This window comes from Crinia signifera, chromosome 4 (genome assembly GCF_055691185.1).
Source record: "Crinia signifera chromosome 4, ASM5569118v1, whole genome shotgun sequence".
Classification (NCBI taxonomy): Eukaryota; Metazoa; Chordata; class Amphibia; order Anura; family Myobatrachidae; genus Crinia; species Crinia signifera.
The window spans coordinates 178,649,747-178,666,402 of NC_139220.1; the positions used below are offsets into that span (position 1 = coordinate 178,649,747).

General features: G+C 38.2%; 1 protein-coding gene across 1 annotated transcript in view; it reads right to left on the bottom strand.

The window, feature by feature from the left end:
- Nucleotides 1-16,656, bottom strand: part of SEMA3E (semaphorin 3E) — a 155,288-nt gene that overhangs the window by 9,454 nt on the left and 129,178 nt on the right. Inside the window, exons 5-11 of the mRNA XM_083183083.1 lie at nt 16,127-16,220; nt 10,069-10,188; nt 7,939-8,078; nt 4,879-4,993; nt 4,510-4,579; nt 1,743-1,887; nt 386-608 (exon numbers count right to left, since the gene is read on the bottom strand). Of these exons, the coding sequence (XP_083039209.1) occupies nt 386-608; nt 1,743-1,887; nt 4,510-4,579; nt 4,879-4,993; nt 7,939-8,078; nt 10,069-10,188; nt 16,127-16,220 (907 nt within the window). The remainder of the gene's footprint in view (nt 1-385; nt 609-1,742; nt 1,888-4,509; nt 4,580-4,878; nt 4,994-7,938; nt 8,079-10,068; nt 10,189-16,126; nt 16,221-16,656) is intronic.

The window sequence follows — 16,656 nt, forward strand, 5'->3', positions numbered from 1 at the left end:
TCGCATCGCACGCAAAACGTATGCTAAACGTATGCCATGCGATCCGCCTGATAACGCGTCGCATTGTATGCTGCTATTGCAGCGTGTATGGGGACCTTGACATAGAAACATAGAATTTGACAGCAGTAAGTATCACTTTGTCTGCCCAAAGGCATAATATATTGCTGCGATCCTGTCTTATTATGGTAAAACAATTGTAATAATTGTTAAGTGGTGCTATACAAAATGTAATGTTTTGTCAAGTTTCACAATGTTTAGAAAATAAGTGTAATGTAATTGTAATCTTTACTTACAAATAATCTCACAACATAACACATGTAAATTTCAATACTGTAGATTTGTTTCGGAACATTGTAATATTCCCTTTATATAATTAGACCATTACCTGTTCCTAGAAACATAACATGGTATTGTCCATCTTCTGCCTCCACTCTATCTACAGCAATTTGCTTTAAGTTATATTTTCCATCCACCTTCACATGGATTGGCCTTTTATGTACAGGCTTAATAGACTCATACATCAGAGGATGACTCCTAGCAAACCGTAAAGTCTCGTCTGGATAATCCTTGGTCGTTCCATAATGACCTCCATTTACCTTACTTGCACACTAGATTACAAACGAAAGGAAGAAGATTTAATGATTTAATTATAGCCATGTGCATTGGATAGGTAACTATCTGACACCAGTTTTTTCTAAACCTGCAACTGCATCAATCACAAAGCTGACCATGAACAGAAGATCAATATAATTGCAAGAAATTAACTTGGCTTAAAAATATGTTACAGTATATGGATTTATTGATACCAGGGTCTATAATAATAGAACATATTTATCCTGTGATGACAATTATCAGAATGACCTGTCACAAAATGTGTATTCAGGTACAATGAGCTAATGAATTATATTGCATCACTGACAAAGGCTGAATATAAATCATGTAAATGTATATAAGTTATATACCAAATCACTGTAAAGAATAGTTAATATTATATACATACATCCACATCCACACACATGTATATATACTTATTTCTTAATTTGTGTTATGTATCTTTTAAGAAGGACAAACATTAGTTTTAATCATTCCAACAATAGCATATATAAATCCAAGTCCATAACCCCATAAACCCACTATACTGACTGCAGGTGTGGTATAGTCTAGATCAACAGTCAGTAGGTTCACTCCATAAGGTCAACCTGCAAAAGGTCATCACTGGAAAAAGCAATAAGTCAACACAGAAAGACAGACAAATGGAATGATCCACCTGCATTTTTCCAATTTTTGTTGTGTCAATGTTGACATCTGAGCACGTGGACCCCCAATTGGTGTACTGCTTTACTTGCCATGCTTTGGACCAGGTGCCTCACTCCACTACCACTGCACTTGACATGCTTTACCGTTCTCAATTGGAGTCCACTGAAGTATGAAAAAAGCCAATTTTTAAAAAAAAAAAGTCATGAAAAACTCATGTTGACCTTTTCAGGTGTCAATAATTGCCATGTCCACCTATTGCTTGTGTCGACCTTTTGACCATCTCAACCTAGACACTTTCTGTCAGCCATCTATATACCAATGACTGCTCCATATGGATCTCTCTCCAAGCTTAATTATGAGTAACTGTAAAATTGATTGCCGTTTGGCACTATCTTATTTTAATATGTCATACCAATCCATGCTGAGCAATCTACAGAATCTCATCTGATGATAGTTTGAAATAATTTATTGTCAAAATAACTTACTGAACCCGGTCTTGGGTATGGTACTTTGCCCTCATACATTGACCAATGGTATTCTGGTCCTTCCTTGTGTGCATATGGACCATTAAAGGCTTCACGTATGTTAGCCATATGATAAACACAAACAGCATACCCTTTAAAAATGTTGCTGGAAATATGGAAATACATATGGGTTAGAAAAGTTAATATGATGATTAATATTACATTTTGAAGAAAGTAACACATAGTTACAAATAGTTACATAAATCCACTTTAAACAATAACAAAAAATTAATTGTACATGATGATCCATCAAGTAATCACCACGGTAAATATAGTGATGGCTTGGCACTCAAATAAATATGCAGCTTGACCCGATGCTCGCTGCGCTCCGCAGGGATAAACAGAAGAGTGGAAAAGTGGCATTCATGGCAGTCTTTTTCCTGTGCTACGAGTGCCACTTTTCTGCACTTATATATATATCATGTCTGCTTGTACCTCTTGAGAACAGGGTGGTGACCCTGAAACGGATTTGTTGAGGCAAATAAAGCATGCCTGTTTGTTCATAAATGCTGCAGTGACCTGTTGTTCCTGACTTGCGGAGGGGACTGTGACATATACATATATATATATATATATATATATATATATACACACACATATATATATTTTATATATATATATATATATATATATATATTTATGGGAAAGAGAGAGTTTCAGAGTGTGCTAACAGCAAATACAAAAAAAATTGATAAAATAATGATATCTAATAAAAAATTTAATACAATTGATGAATAATTTGCAGTCATTTTAGATTTCCAAACAGTATAGCGAGCCCAACGCGTTTTGTCACCGTAATGACTTCATCAGGGGCGAGAGAAGTGGTTTATAACAGAGTACAATTAGAAACAGGCTTATTTTGTGCTGTAATCATGCATAAAAGGTCCCAAGAGGTGGAATCAGTAAATATTGCCATAAATCTGATTAAAAATCAACGGTGGACAAAGCAAATCAAATCAAATCATGCATATATGGTCCAAGGGAGCGGAATCAGTGAATATTGAGGGCAATCGCCATAAATTTGATTAAAAATCAGGCTGGATAAAGCAAATCAGATCCGGGGGTTCACCACCAGTTTACAAATATTGGCTTCCAATAGCATAGGCAGTCAATAATGGGGATCTAGCCAATATGGAGTCAATAAGACCAGATGTGCACTCTAGGGATCCAGAACACAGAATCCAGAACACAGAATATATATATATATATATATATATATATATATATATATATAAAAATAAAACATACATACATACATACAAACAAAACAGTACTTCCCGGCACTCACTCTGTAAATCAATAGCTCCGAGTTCCCTCCAGTAATATAATGTAATCACTCACAGCAGCGGCAGCACTCTCAAAATAAAACACAGCAAGTCACTGCTGTGAGTGCGTATAGGTATAGTACTATTATTATATTATATTTAGCGCAATACAATGTCGCATTCAGTAAAAGTAGTAATGTTTTATGCCTGACCTGATGGGTAATACATTTACAACATATATCACTGTTGTGCGGTACTTAATGGGATTTATTCTATTTCCTCAAACATTATTGTGACACATATTTGTTTGCAGACTCCCTGCTACGTTTACTATTATACTACTGTATATTTTCATTTTTTTGTTTTGCAATAGGTCATTAATGTCATTATATAAAAATAATACTATTATAAGTTTTAGCAAGTCAATATATTACAATTAATAGTAAATATAAAGAACTGTAAAATGACAAGAGTCATATAATAATTAGATACAAATTAATAATGGACATAAGTCACTAGGATCAGAGGAGGATAGACACACTGAGGCTATATAATACACCCGTGTATCTGTAGTCTCATGCCCCCCAATGTGCTTTACAGCCTCACTCTCTCCCAATGTCTCTTGAGCCTCATGCCTCCATTCTTCTCTCTATCCAGCCACATGCCCTCAATGATTCTTGAGCCTCATTTTCCAATGTGTCTATTAGGTCCTAAACTTCCCTGTGTCTTTTTTAATATCTGTCCACACTTTTCCATCTCACTCTCTCTCTGTTCTCTGTCCGCATTCCCCCTGTCGCATTGAAGAAAAGTTTGTGTGGGCTTGTGTGGGTTGGATCACTGGGTTGTTGCGAGTGGTGGTGGATGCCATCTCCCAGTTGTCCTACCCCACCTTTCTATCTCTGCACCTATCTTTCATTTCTGTAAATTTTTCCTCCTAGGCCTATAATTCTCTTTTGTTCATCTCTATCCCCCTCTTATCTCTGTCCTTCCATTCCTCTCATATCTCTCAACTCTGCCCCTTCTCCTTCAAGTCTCTAAACTCCCTCTTTAATTTAATCTCCCTATCTGCCTTTTTATGTATCTCATCAGAGTAGAAGGGGACCTGTGTGTGTATAGGGGAGGGGAGAACAAGAAGGGGAACAGTCACATGAAGGGGACATCAGCAACTGATACTGACTGAGTTTTGTGGGGGAGAAGTGAATTTGTGTCTACTACACAGCTGCTACACAAATGCCTTGTACAGTATGTATAATTAATTGCTATGGGACATTTTGTAGCATTATACTTTTCTTAAATCCCTTTTACAATAGCTTCCCTTCCCTTTTTATTTTCATTCCCTACTTAAATTGAGTCAGTGAAAAACCAGTAAAATTCTTAAAACCGCCCAAGTGCTTTGTAATCCAGTAATACTGAAGCATAATCCAATTATTTTTACTGTGTATTTGTCTAAATATATTTCTTACCTTGTAGTACTGAATAGTGCAAATACCTCTGGGTTTTTGCCATCTCTCGTAGGGAGCAAGAAAACATCTTCTGCATTGGAGGAAAAGAGTACATACAGTGCTGATATTAGTATGGCTAGGTCTTGCTACTGTATATGAAAAGTTTTTGGAGAGTATTGGTTGAATCACAAGAATATTATGCCAAACCTTAATCATATATTTGCAAACTAATTTTAAAATTTGATCACATAAACTGTTTTGTACATTTTCTTTACTATACACAATAGTGAAATATTGTGTTATGAAACAAAAAAATAAAATAATTGACAACTATCTAAATAATATATATATTTTTAAAGAATAAATGTAAATAGAATGGAAATTGTTTACCAAGCTCATCGAAATGTGTGTCAATGCCATGTGGTCCGGGAACTGAACAAATCAGTCTAGATTTCAGAAATGTGGTCCATTTGTTCACCATCATCCTCTGCCCTCCAATATCATTCTGTAAGTAGACATAAAGTACATGTATGTTTTGTTTAATATTAATTATACTGTAATTATACTGTAATTATAAAGACCAACAGAAATAGTAATAGATGGTGACAGAGACAAGATAATATGAGAGCCCTCTATTGTTGGAACAAGGAAATATTGTGGGGAAGGAAAAGCGATTAGGGTGAACTGAAATATGTTTGGTCCAAATGACCGGTTTCTAAATAAAATAAGTCAAAATATATTGACAGTTTCTTATATAGCGCAGCAGATTCTGACACTATTTGTTTAAAGATAGGTATTTAAATAAATATAAAATTTGTTATTTATGTTTAATATGAAGTAAATGGATTCTGTGGACAATAGCAGGCAACTAAAATTGCAGCAATATGACATACAGTACTTACATAGTAGTTAAGGCTGAATAAAGACTTATGTCCATCAAGTTCAACCTTTGGTTTATTATTCGGAATATTCCGGTTTTGGGATATCTGGGTAAAACATTGGGTGTGATTTCTAATCTATGATGAGATCTGGGACTATGCTGGTCAATTCATTCTTTCATTCAATAAATCATGTGGTGCAATTGCGGTACAAAATAAAGCTACATGTGAAATGAGGTAAACATTTTGTGGATCAGTTTTGAAAATGTTTGGTTCACCTTAATGGCTGACTTATTTTTCTCTCTGTTTAATGCTACACACCAAATACCTGTGCATACATCTTTATATGCCCACCTCAGAGTTTAGTGATGGTTGTGCTTTAGATCTCCACTGTGTCTTACCGGACATATCATACAATTTACAAAATGTTAAAACAGCTGCAAATACTGTATGTGAAATTACATTGTAGTAGTGTCAAGGTGTGTCATGGCATGAACTTTGGGGTTGTTTACTATATCTATGGAAATCCATCTAATATCACTTACTTCACCTATTGAATTTGACAGCTATTACTATAGTATCACCATCTCATCTTCGGTGATTTCTGATGCCAACTTGGTGACAGCAGCTGCAAATGCTCATGAGGTAATTAAGTCCAAAGAAGAAATTGAAACTACACACTACTACTCCAAGGGGTATATTCAATGCCGGGGGGAGCTGTGACAGCGAGCTGGGCTACCTGCTCACTGTCACAGCTCGCCCTGTCAGTATTCAACTGACCCTCCCGCATACGCCGATTTCCCCGGCTCTGTTTTTGGAGCGAGGGGGAATCGGCGTATGCGGCTGCAGAAGCAGCAATACTTGCGGCTAAATGCAGCAGGCTCCCTGCATTAGACGCGAGCCTCGCTGTTTGGGGGAATCCTCGCTGTCACATGATTTCTGTGGAACATAGAATAGGGTGAGCGGGCGGCGCGGGGTTTAAACAGCGAGGTTTTCTGTGACCCCTGCCATTTAACCCCCTCGCCGGCCGCTCGCCCCCACATTGAATACTGCCCCAAGATTTGGATGTCCCCAAAGCTTAATTTTTTACATGAAATCAAAAAAGCTGTTCTAGATTCAGAAGAAGAAGGCATTCCAGTTAAGAAAAATGGGCAAGAACAGCTATGGTTGACAGCAGCCAGTAAAGATTATACAGGGACTGGTTCAGGTTTCATGTCTCCATCTACCAGTGAAATCTCACATGCACCAGGACAACATGCCATGTTTTTTGTGGATTAATCAAGAGATCACTGGGGAATCTCTGCTATATAAGTGGGAGCTGTTGTGGTGAAAATATCATCATAAACTCAAGAAATGTGGCTTGTTAAGAGTTTGGTGTGCGTGTGGGGAGGTCATCTCTTTAATTTCACTTATTTTAATTATGCAGTACTGGAACTGTGATCTAAGCAGAGGTACTGTAGCTGTCAATCACTTGCAGTTAAACACTATTTAGTAATATCAGCTAAAAGTGACTTACAGTTACATCTATTCACTTCACAGATGCGGTCATGTCATGTTTTAAGTTTCAGAGCTAAATGGAAACCTTTATAATAGAGCGTAATATTACACATTATTCCTAAAAATAACCTTGTATAAAGGACACACATACCAAATTAAATTTTTTATACATACATGTCTAGAATTTTACATTTCCCTAAAATCCCTGATGACAGGTTGACTTTCTTTTGTACACTGACCACAGGGTGATAGAAACCCCTCCCCTATGGCATAATGCAGTGAGCAGGAGGTCTATGGGGGGATGGGCTTATTTCACCATGCCCAATACTTTGTATTAAGAACTATGCTTAGTTAAATAAGATGAATCATTGTGTGATGGAGATTAGTCTACATGGGATAAGGTCATTAAGTCTACATCAACTAGGTCGACAAGCATTGGGTTGACACCACTACGTCGTCAGGCAGCAAGGTTGACATGCGTTTAGGTCTAAATGGGTCTAGGTCAACAGGTCATTAGGTCGACACAAGCAGTAGGTCGACATGGGCTAGGTCGATGGTCAAAAGGTCGACATTGGGTTTTTCACTGTTTTTTGAGCTGACATGTGCTGACAGGCGGTTTTTCATGCCCTGCCATCCACTAGGGCGTGGTGGGAGAATAAAATAGTGCCCGAAGCATAGCAAGCGATGCGGTGCACTTCAAACTGTGTCCATGTTGACTGTGTCGACATTTGGATAAAAAACTGTGAAAACCCCCATGTCGACCTTTTGACTGCCGACCTTGCCCACGTTGGCCTAATTTCCTGTTGACCTAGACCCATGTCGACCTCGACACATGTCGACCTTGCTGCCTGTCGACCAAGTGGTGTCGACCCAATGCTTGTCGACCTAGTTGGTGTAGACCTAACAACACACACCCGTGTACATGATGAATAGCATAACCAGAAAGTCAGGAGCTTGATAATGTGGTGGTGTGCAGATACATGTATTAGAGGCAAGTAGTGGCAACACATTGGCATCTGTTGTACCCAGCAGTGTTTATGGCACATAATATAAAATATAGAAATCGTTTACTTACTGCACACACTCTCCCGACCCTAGAATAAATTGCTTGCACTCCATCTCCTTCTATTGCTTTTTCAGTGTAAAAGAAGTAGATTTTATTGTCATCTTTGTCTTCATTGTCTGGAATCATATAGGAGCCTACAAACTTTGGTTCTAAGACAATAAAGTATATAGGCATTAGTATTCACTTTTTTTTAAACAAAGATGGAGACAATAAATAAAAGTGGGAAACAGTGGCCAGTATTCAATGATCCAAATTCGCCGTTGTTTCGGCAAATCGGGCTGTTTTCACTCCTTGCGGTGAATTTTTTTCACAAAAAATTTGATTCACCCTATTCACCCTATTCAATGTTCACTGTTCGCCGAAAGCAAACAGTGAATGCCGGCCGGTTCTCCGTTTAATGCTCGCTGCAATTCGCTGGTGTATTTCAATGGGGTTTTCACTAGGATTCGCCGAGAGTGTACTCAATGCTAGGATAGAGAACTGCTTTCAGCATGATTTTCGCCATGATTCTCCGATTTACATTCATCATCTTTTTTAGGTGAACTGGAAAGTGATCTTTTAAAATAAAGCTTCTTTTTTTTGGTGTAAAAAAAAAAAAATCAGATTTTTTTTCTCGACAATCCATGGTTGTTCTTAGCAAAATGAGCCCAACTGCTTTTACAGTTTTGCCGAGATGCCTCTTCAATGCTGTTGGGAAAGACAGCATTGAATAGGCAGCCGCCGCTATTTACTCTGTTGGAAATAGCGCCTGGAGATTTAATATCCCCCATAATCTGCATAGCCCATTATCCCAAATAATCAATTTAAGATTGTCAAATTTACAGTATGGACTATATGTTACAATGTTTAATGGAAACATACCAAATTTTATTTAAGTATGGATGTTCACAAACTCAATTCATATTATTGTCTCGATTTGTCTTTTGTTATTGGAAATTATTAACTGTACAACTTGTATTTTTAAATAATGTATTTTATTGTACACCCTACGGTGCCTTAATAAAAAATAATATATATATATATATATAACAGATACAGCATACCGGGTATGCTGTATCTGATGTCACCATAAATTTATAAAATATAATTACAAAAATCCGCGAGTGCCGTTTTCCTTCCCCTGTGCCTGATCCCAGGACGGGGATTGCACCCTGTATCAAACGATATTAAGGGCACCGCGGTAAGTGACTACATCGTCCGGAGTGCCGAACAACACAAAAGATTATATATATATATATATATATATATATATATACTGTATATGTAGAAAAAGCCAGAGAAGCGCACAAATGAGCGGTATAAAAGTAACACTTTACTATAATAAAATAGCTCACATACATGTAAGTTTAGAACAATATGTAGGCAGAAAACCTCCAGTTATTAGCTGGGGCGACAGAAGTCCAGCAACAGCACGATCCTTGGCTGACGCTGACATCCCTCTGACGCTGCTGACGTCTTCAGATCTGTCTGGTCCCAGCTGCAAGTTCCGACACCGGTCTGGTGTTATCACATCGTGCTGTTGCTGGACTTCTGTCACCCCAGCTAAGAACTGCAGGTTTTCTGCCTACATATTTCTGCATGGGTTATGGTGATTCCCACAACAGAGTAAAGCTGCACTACATGTGAAATTAATCTACGGACGGATCTACCTATACACTGGGACTTTCTTGCGCAAATATTGGAAACTACTGTATGTATATATATATATGATCAGTACTGTACATTGAGTAAGTAGAAAACATGCTTACAGCTTACAAATAAATTGGCTGCAGAACGTCCCTGAAAATGCATTTCCCACTATGACCTCATCATCTTCCCTCCCAACCTAGGCACAGATAACAATGAACATGGTGAGAGATTTCATCAAGAAATTTCTTCAATGGAAACCGATCCCTTTGACCCCAATATGAGGTTTGACTTTTGCTGGTTTCTGTGCAGGGAAATAAAAACATTCTGGATGATCAACTAATTGTTATATTGTGCATATTTGTCCCTGATCCAAATATGAAACATTTGGCCATTTTTGAAACTTCATATTGGTTCCCTACACTATTTAGTGTACTCTATTTCACAAATCTCCTGTAATGCAAATGAAAAGTCCTGATTTAAAGTGTTGTAGCATACTATTTATCCAATCACCTTTTAAAATGCGATCATCATCATGCTCTGTTCGGATATGTGGCAGATGTCCCATGCTCCTAAATAAAGTAGCATCCCTTCCCCAGAAATCATTGTAGAGGCCAACAAACAACTCACCACCTGCAATAAAATGTTACAAGTTAATCTATTATCTTCCCATTATATTATGCTATCAGTAGAAATAAGCACAAAGGAAATTGCATAAATGTGTGTCTCTATGAATGCAGCACCTACCTAGTTATAACCATATGAACACATGCAATTCATATTGCGCTACAAGATATTTGAATGTAATGTAATCTAAACTGCAAAATGTATATTAGATTGTGCATAGCTTACAACATGAGAGACGAAAATGCTTGCTTCCTGGATGTCCCTCTTAAAATATGATTGGTGTTGAACTATTTAATTGATAATAAAGAGTGGCTCAATGAGATTGAGGTCAGGTGACTGAGACGGCCACTCCAGAACGTTCACTTTATTCTGCTGTAGCCAATGACACCGACTTGGCCTTGTGTTTTGGATCATTGCCATGCTGGAAGGTCCAAGTACGTCCCCTGCCCAGCTTCCGGTCTGATGAGTGCAAATTTCCTTCAGTAATTTCTGTTAACATGCTGCATTCATCTTGCTATCAACTCTGACCAAGTTTCCAGTGCCTTTGTAGCTCACACACCCCAAAACTTCAGCGATCCACCTCCGTGTTTCTCATTTGGAATGGTGTACCTTTCATGATAGACCTTGTTGACACCTCTCCAAATGTATCGTTATGGTTGGGGCCAAAAAGTTAAATTTTGGTCTCATTACTCCAAGTGACTTTGTTCCAGAAGTTCTGATGCTTTTCTCTGTGCTGATTGGAGTATTGTAAGTGGGATGCTTTGTGGCATTTGCATAGTAATGTCTTTCTTCTGGTGACTCAACCATGCAGGTCACATTTCTTCAAATGCCTCCTTATTGTGCATCTTGTAACAACCCCACCACTTTTTTTCAGAGTGTCCTATATTTCAGCAGAAGTTATTTGTGGATTTTTCTTTGCATCCTGAACTATTTCCTGGCAGTTGTGGCAGAAATTCTTGTTGGTCTACCAGCCTGAACGTGATTTGGTTTCCACAGAATCCCTCATTTTCCACTTCTTAATTAGAGTTTGAACACTGCTGATTTGCAATGATTCTCAATTGCTTGGATATCTTTTTATATCCCTTTCCTGTTTTATATAGTTCAATTACCTTTTCCCGCAGATCCTTTCACAATTCTTTTGCTTTCCCCATATCTCAGAATCCAGACACGTCAGTGCAGCACTGGATGAAAGATGCAAGTGTCTTTCAGGAGACCAGGAACTTACTGACCTTTTATACACACACTGATTACAAGCAAACAGATCACAGGTGAGGATGGTTACCTTTAGTAGCCATTCAAACCCATTTGTGTCAACTTGTGTGCATGTTATCAGGTCAAAATCTCCAGGGTATGTAAACTTTTGAACAAGGCCATTTGGGTAGTTTCTGTTTACATTATGATTTTAAAAAAGTAAACACAGTTGTTTGACGATAAATGCTTTCACCCAACCACTAAGTGAAATAATGGCCAGAAAATCACAAATTCTGCTAGGGTATGTAAACTTATGAGCACAACTGTATAATATATATACATATAGGAACGGGATTCGGGGGCAGGTGGCTCCTGCTTGAGGGGGGACAACAGGGCAGTGTGGTCTGTCGGTCCCACTCTTCATGCTGCTGGAAGGGGGGTGGTAGCTCCTGCTTAGGGGGATAGCCGAGCATCACGATTTGTCAGCCTTGCTCTTCATGCTGCCGGCACTACTGCTGCCTGCCATTCAGTGTGACAGGCAAAATCAGTGCCACGGTAGCCGGCAGCAGCACACCGCAGCATGTTACGCAAAGCAGGGAGAGCATCTCTGCTGACTGGGGCCTCTCCTAGTTTGCAGAAGTAGCCAAGCAGGTAGCTATGGCAACATTTCACTTATAATACAAAATTGAGAAAAACATTTTTTTAGAGGGTGCAGGGGAATGCTTTTCGCACCCCTCCCAAGCCGCCGGGCCCCACAGCTGCATCCCCTGCACCCACTATAGTTACACCATTGGCAATCATAAATTAAGAGGGAAGTTCAGACATTTTAGAGCACTTCATGTTTCCTTCAGCAGACAAGCTTTATGGAGATGCCGACTTCCTTTTCCAGCAGGTATTGGCACCTGCCCACACTGCCAAAAGTATCAAAACCTGGTTCAATGACCGTGGGATTACTGTGCTAGTTTAGGCAGCAAACTTGCCTGACCTGAACCCCATAAAGAATCTATGGGGCATTTCCAAGAGAAAGATGAGAGACATAAGACCGAACAATGCAGAAGAGCTGAAGGCCATTATTTAAGCACCATGTCTTCCATAACACCTCAGTAGTGCAACAGGCTGATGGCATCCACGCCATGCCGCACTGAGGCAGTAATTCATGCAAAAGAGGCCCAAACCAGTACATATGCATGATTATACTTTTGAGAGGGCCGACATTTCTGTATTTAAAATCCTTTTTTTTTATTTATTTTTTATTGATTTTGAATTTTCCTGAACTGTAAGCTGTAATCATCAAAATGATAACAAATAAAAGGCATGAAAGGTCTCACTTTGCATGTAATGAGGCTATATATTATTTTCACCCTATAAATTGATTTACAGAAATAAAAAACTTTTGCATGATATGTAAAGTTTTGCCTGTATATGTAAAAAACACAGTGATTTTTTTTATATAATGTATAGATACTTTGAGATTATATATATATATATATATATATATAAAAACACATTCACGTTTGTGTGTGTGTGTGTGTGTGTGTGTGTGTGTATGTTGATAAAAAAAAATACACAGTTCTAAAAATAATAGGAAATTAATGTCTCTCATATCAAACCCCCCTAAGAAATATGGTAATTACACAAATTATTCAAATTGTGCAACAGATTTGGGTCAATGTACTTTAAAGAAGTGACTTTTGCAGAATAAACATTTTTATTCAATAATTGGTTAAATGTTCCATAAAGGCCAATAACTAATTTAGAGTAGAAACAGTTATGAAAGATCATAATATATAAATATTAAACAGATCTGTCATTTATACAAACAAGAAACACATGATTTCTCTTAAAAAGTGATGCATAAGGAACATTTTTAAATGTTGTGGTTCATTATGCCTACCTATGATATTAAACTAATAAACAACTTCCCCACTGTTCTAAATTAATATTTCCTGATTAAACTAAAGCATATGGCCACAAGGTGGCAAGCTTGCATAACAATTAGCATGATTTGTACTGCTCAATGCACTGTAGCTGAAAAACTGTATATATATTGTATACCTCTTTTCTGTTAAATCCTGTATAATAAAAGGCTTGCGCTGTTCCACACCACTATGGGAAGAATTCAAGAGGTTGCAGGACCTGCAGCCATTATATGGTGCCTCACGGAACAATTCAAATGTTTGAAAATAAAGTTTCCAATTGTAAAGCGCAATGGAATATGCTGCGCTATATAAGAAACTGTAAATTAATAAATACATATAATGGTTCGTTTATCTCAGCGGTTCTCAAACTGTGGTTCCTGACACCAAAGTGGGTCCTGACCTTCTAAGAATGGGGTCGCGACTCCATATTACTGACCATAAGGCTGATGACTTTTCTAGTCAGGGATTCAAGGAGTCTGAAACATCTGTTGAATTGTCTGTTATTATTATCTGTTATTTTAGGCTCCTCACATCATTTTGTGCCTCCACAATGCTGCCATGCATGTACTGTCTGCCAACTGTGATGTGATGACCTTCTGTAGGACCTTGCTGGGGTAATGTAATTATTTGTATTTGTCTGATGGGGACCCCTGGTGTATCTTGTATACTTACAAATATACTCACCAGTTTTATGCATGTTTTCCACAGTACAAGCACTGAATGCATTTGTTCGGTCTAGTCTTTTTTGGATAAGAAAGTGCAATTTGTGCTACATGGCTTATTTGAAAGTGTTCTATGGAATGCATTTAGCCCTATTATTAAACTGCTTCTAGGTGAGGAATATTAAGGATGGATATGGCTGCTTTACTGAAAGTTGTATTGTTACTGAAATCACCAAATCATGGTTGGGCAGTCTTCCCAACCTGTTTTCTAAGTGCTGTGCGAATGGTCTGCTGTTCTGGCTCCTGTTGTGTTATAATGACTCCAAGGAGCAGTGGGGGCTCCAGAGGTGGGGCTGCAGCACAGTCCAAAATGTAAATAGCGGAGCAACCCCAACTGCCAGTAAGTACTGGCCAATGATGTGTGGCAACGTTTGGTGGTGGGGCAGTTGGTTTGGTTCTCTATCTGAATTTTGAACTGCACTGTAGCACCATAGCACCACTACCTACAAGTGTTACTTAATTCTTGAATGTGCAGAAAGTGAGACCTAACCTAAATTAATCATCTACTAAAGCTGGTGTACTGTATGAAAATGTGATAAAGTGGTGTAAAAAGTTAAATAATGCACAAAAATAAAAGGCATGTTGTAGATCAAGTTGGATGCCCCATCACTTGTCACAATTTTGGGTGGAAGGTTTTTGATCATCCACCTAGTTAGTACTTCAGACTTTGCTAAAAAGCGATTTTTACCTTTTCACTAGGCTTAGAGTTCCTGGATGAAAAATGTGTTTGCAAGTACCTGGTTCAATAGACTGGGGGCAGCAGAGTAGAACAAGAGGAATCCTCAGCTCACAGACAGATGATAAATCATAAAAAGAAGGACATGATTGTGTTTGAAAAATGTCAGTAACTAGCTGATTGGCTGGACGTTTATATCTCTTTATCACCCTTGCATTTATCTCTATTTTAAGGCTTAATACATCTACCCCTATGTGTCTAAAAATAAAAACCTTGTCTTTATCTTTTCTATTACCTTTGTATAATCTATCTATCTATCTATCTATCTATCTATCTATCTATCTATCTATCTATCTAGATAGACAGAAAAATGGAGACAGCGCACAATGTGTAGAAGGTTAGATATAACTTTATATAATAAACAAGCTCACATACAATTCAAGTAAGATATCAACAGCTTGCCAGCAGTATAAGCGGAGAGGTGTGGAGTAATTTCTAGAATCAAACCGGTGCCGCAGAGCCACCAGCGTGTAGATGAACTGACCTCCTTGTCTCACAGATGGAAGTCCAACTAATGACGAAAAGCATTGGGCGTGGCTTCCCACAGGATGAGGTATGGTCTATTCTCATCCATCTATCTTTGGACTGAGTGCGCCATAGTTTAGCTGGTTCTGGTTTATAGGTCAACAGTGTCTAGGTTGACAGTCAATAGAGTGGCCCCTATTGATCAACAGACAATAGGTTGACATGTGAAAAATTACGATATCGACGTGTCAATGGTCGACAAATGAAAAAGTCGACAGTGTTTATAATTTTTTTTTTATTCAATTTGTTCTTATTTCACCATCCTTGTCAGCATAGAGTGAGATTATAATAGTGTGCCGAGTGTAGCAAGGCACTGTGCTTGAAGCATGGTGAGTGCAGTGAGCCATGCAAGTGGACATGTTACAATTATTGGGGATCCATGCTGACATTTGTCAAAATACAAAAAATTTCATGTCGGCCTTTTGCTTGTGTCAACATTTGGTCAGTGCCGACCTAGTGCATGTCCACTGTTTCATGTGTTGACTTATTGCCTGTTGGCCAATAGAGATCAACCTACTGACTTTCAACCTAGACACTGTCCACCTAATAATTCACACCCAGTGTAGCTAGTGGAAGAAGAGTAAAATGGAGAAATTTGGATGTCCAAACCCATCTTGTTTTGGGCTATTGGTATTTAGTTACAAAATTATATAAGAAGTTTGTCATGGGACATCTGAAAATAATTACATTTCTCCAGATTTACAAAGATGTGCTAAAAAAAACAGACTGTGTAGGCAAAACTATATATTACCAATCTGTACTATATAGTCAAAATCTAATGTGTTTTGCCTGCTGTGCATTCGATTCCGATTTGATCCCAATTTGATTGAATCGCAAACACTACTAATTACCTGTTAATGTTGAAGTTAGTGAAGAGTCCGGATCAAAAGGACATCTCCCACGTCCTCTCTCAGGTCTTTGGAGTTCTTGTAGAAATACATGTTCCTGTAAATAAACATTATGAGGTTTAAAAGAAGCCAGCTCAGTCACTCAACAGTGGAATAATTATCTCCCAGGTTTTAGAAGGTCCACGAAATTGTGTGTGCCAATATACTTTTTGATGCATAATAGTGTATGGATATGGACAGTGTGCTTTTGTGGTGGTACTGAATAGTACAGGCTATGGATTTATGACATTTCTACGATGCTGGATATTCCACAGTCAACTGTAAGTGATATTGGTACTTGTTTCCTAGCACGGCGCCAGCAATTTTAATTGCAGTCATCGGGACCTAAAAAATCGCATCGATCGCATCACATGCAACCAAATGGCATGCGATGCGATCGAAGCGATTTTTACATTGGAAGCAATGTAAAATGGTCCCTGGGACTCAATTTTACATTGGGACCAAAGTAAAATGCATCCCAGACCCCAATTTTT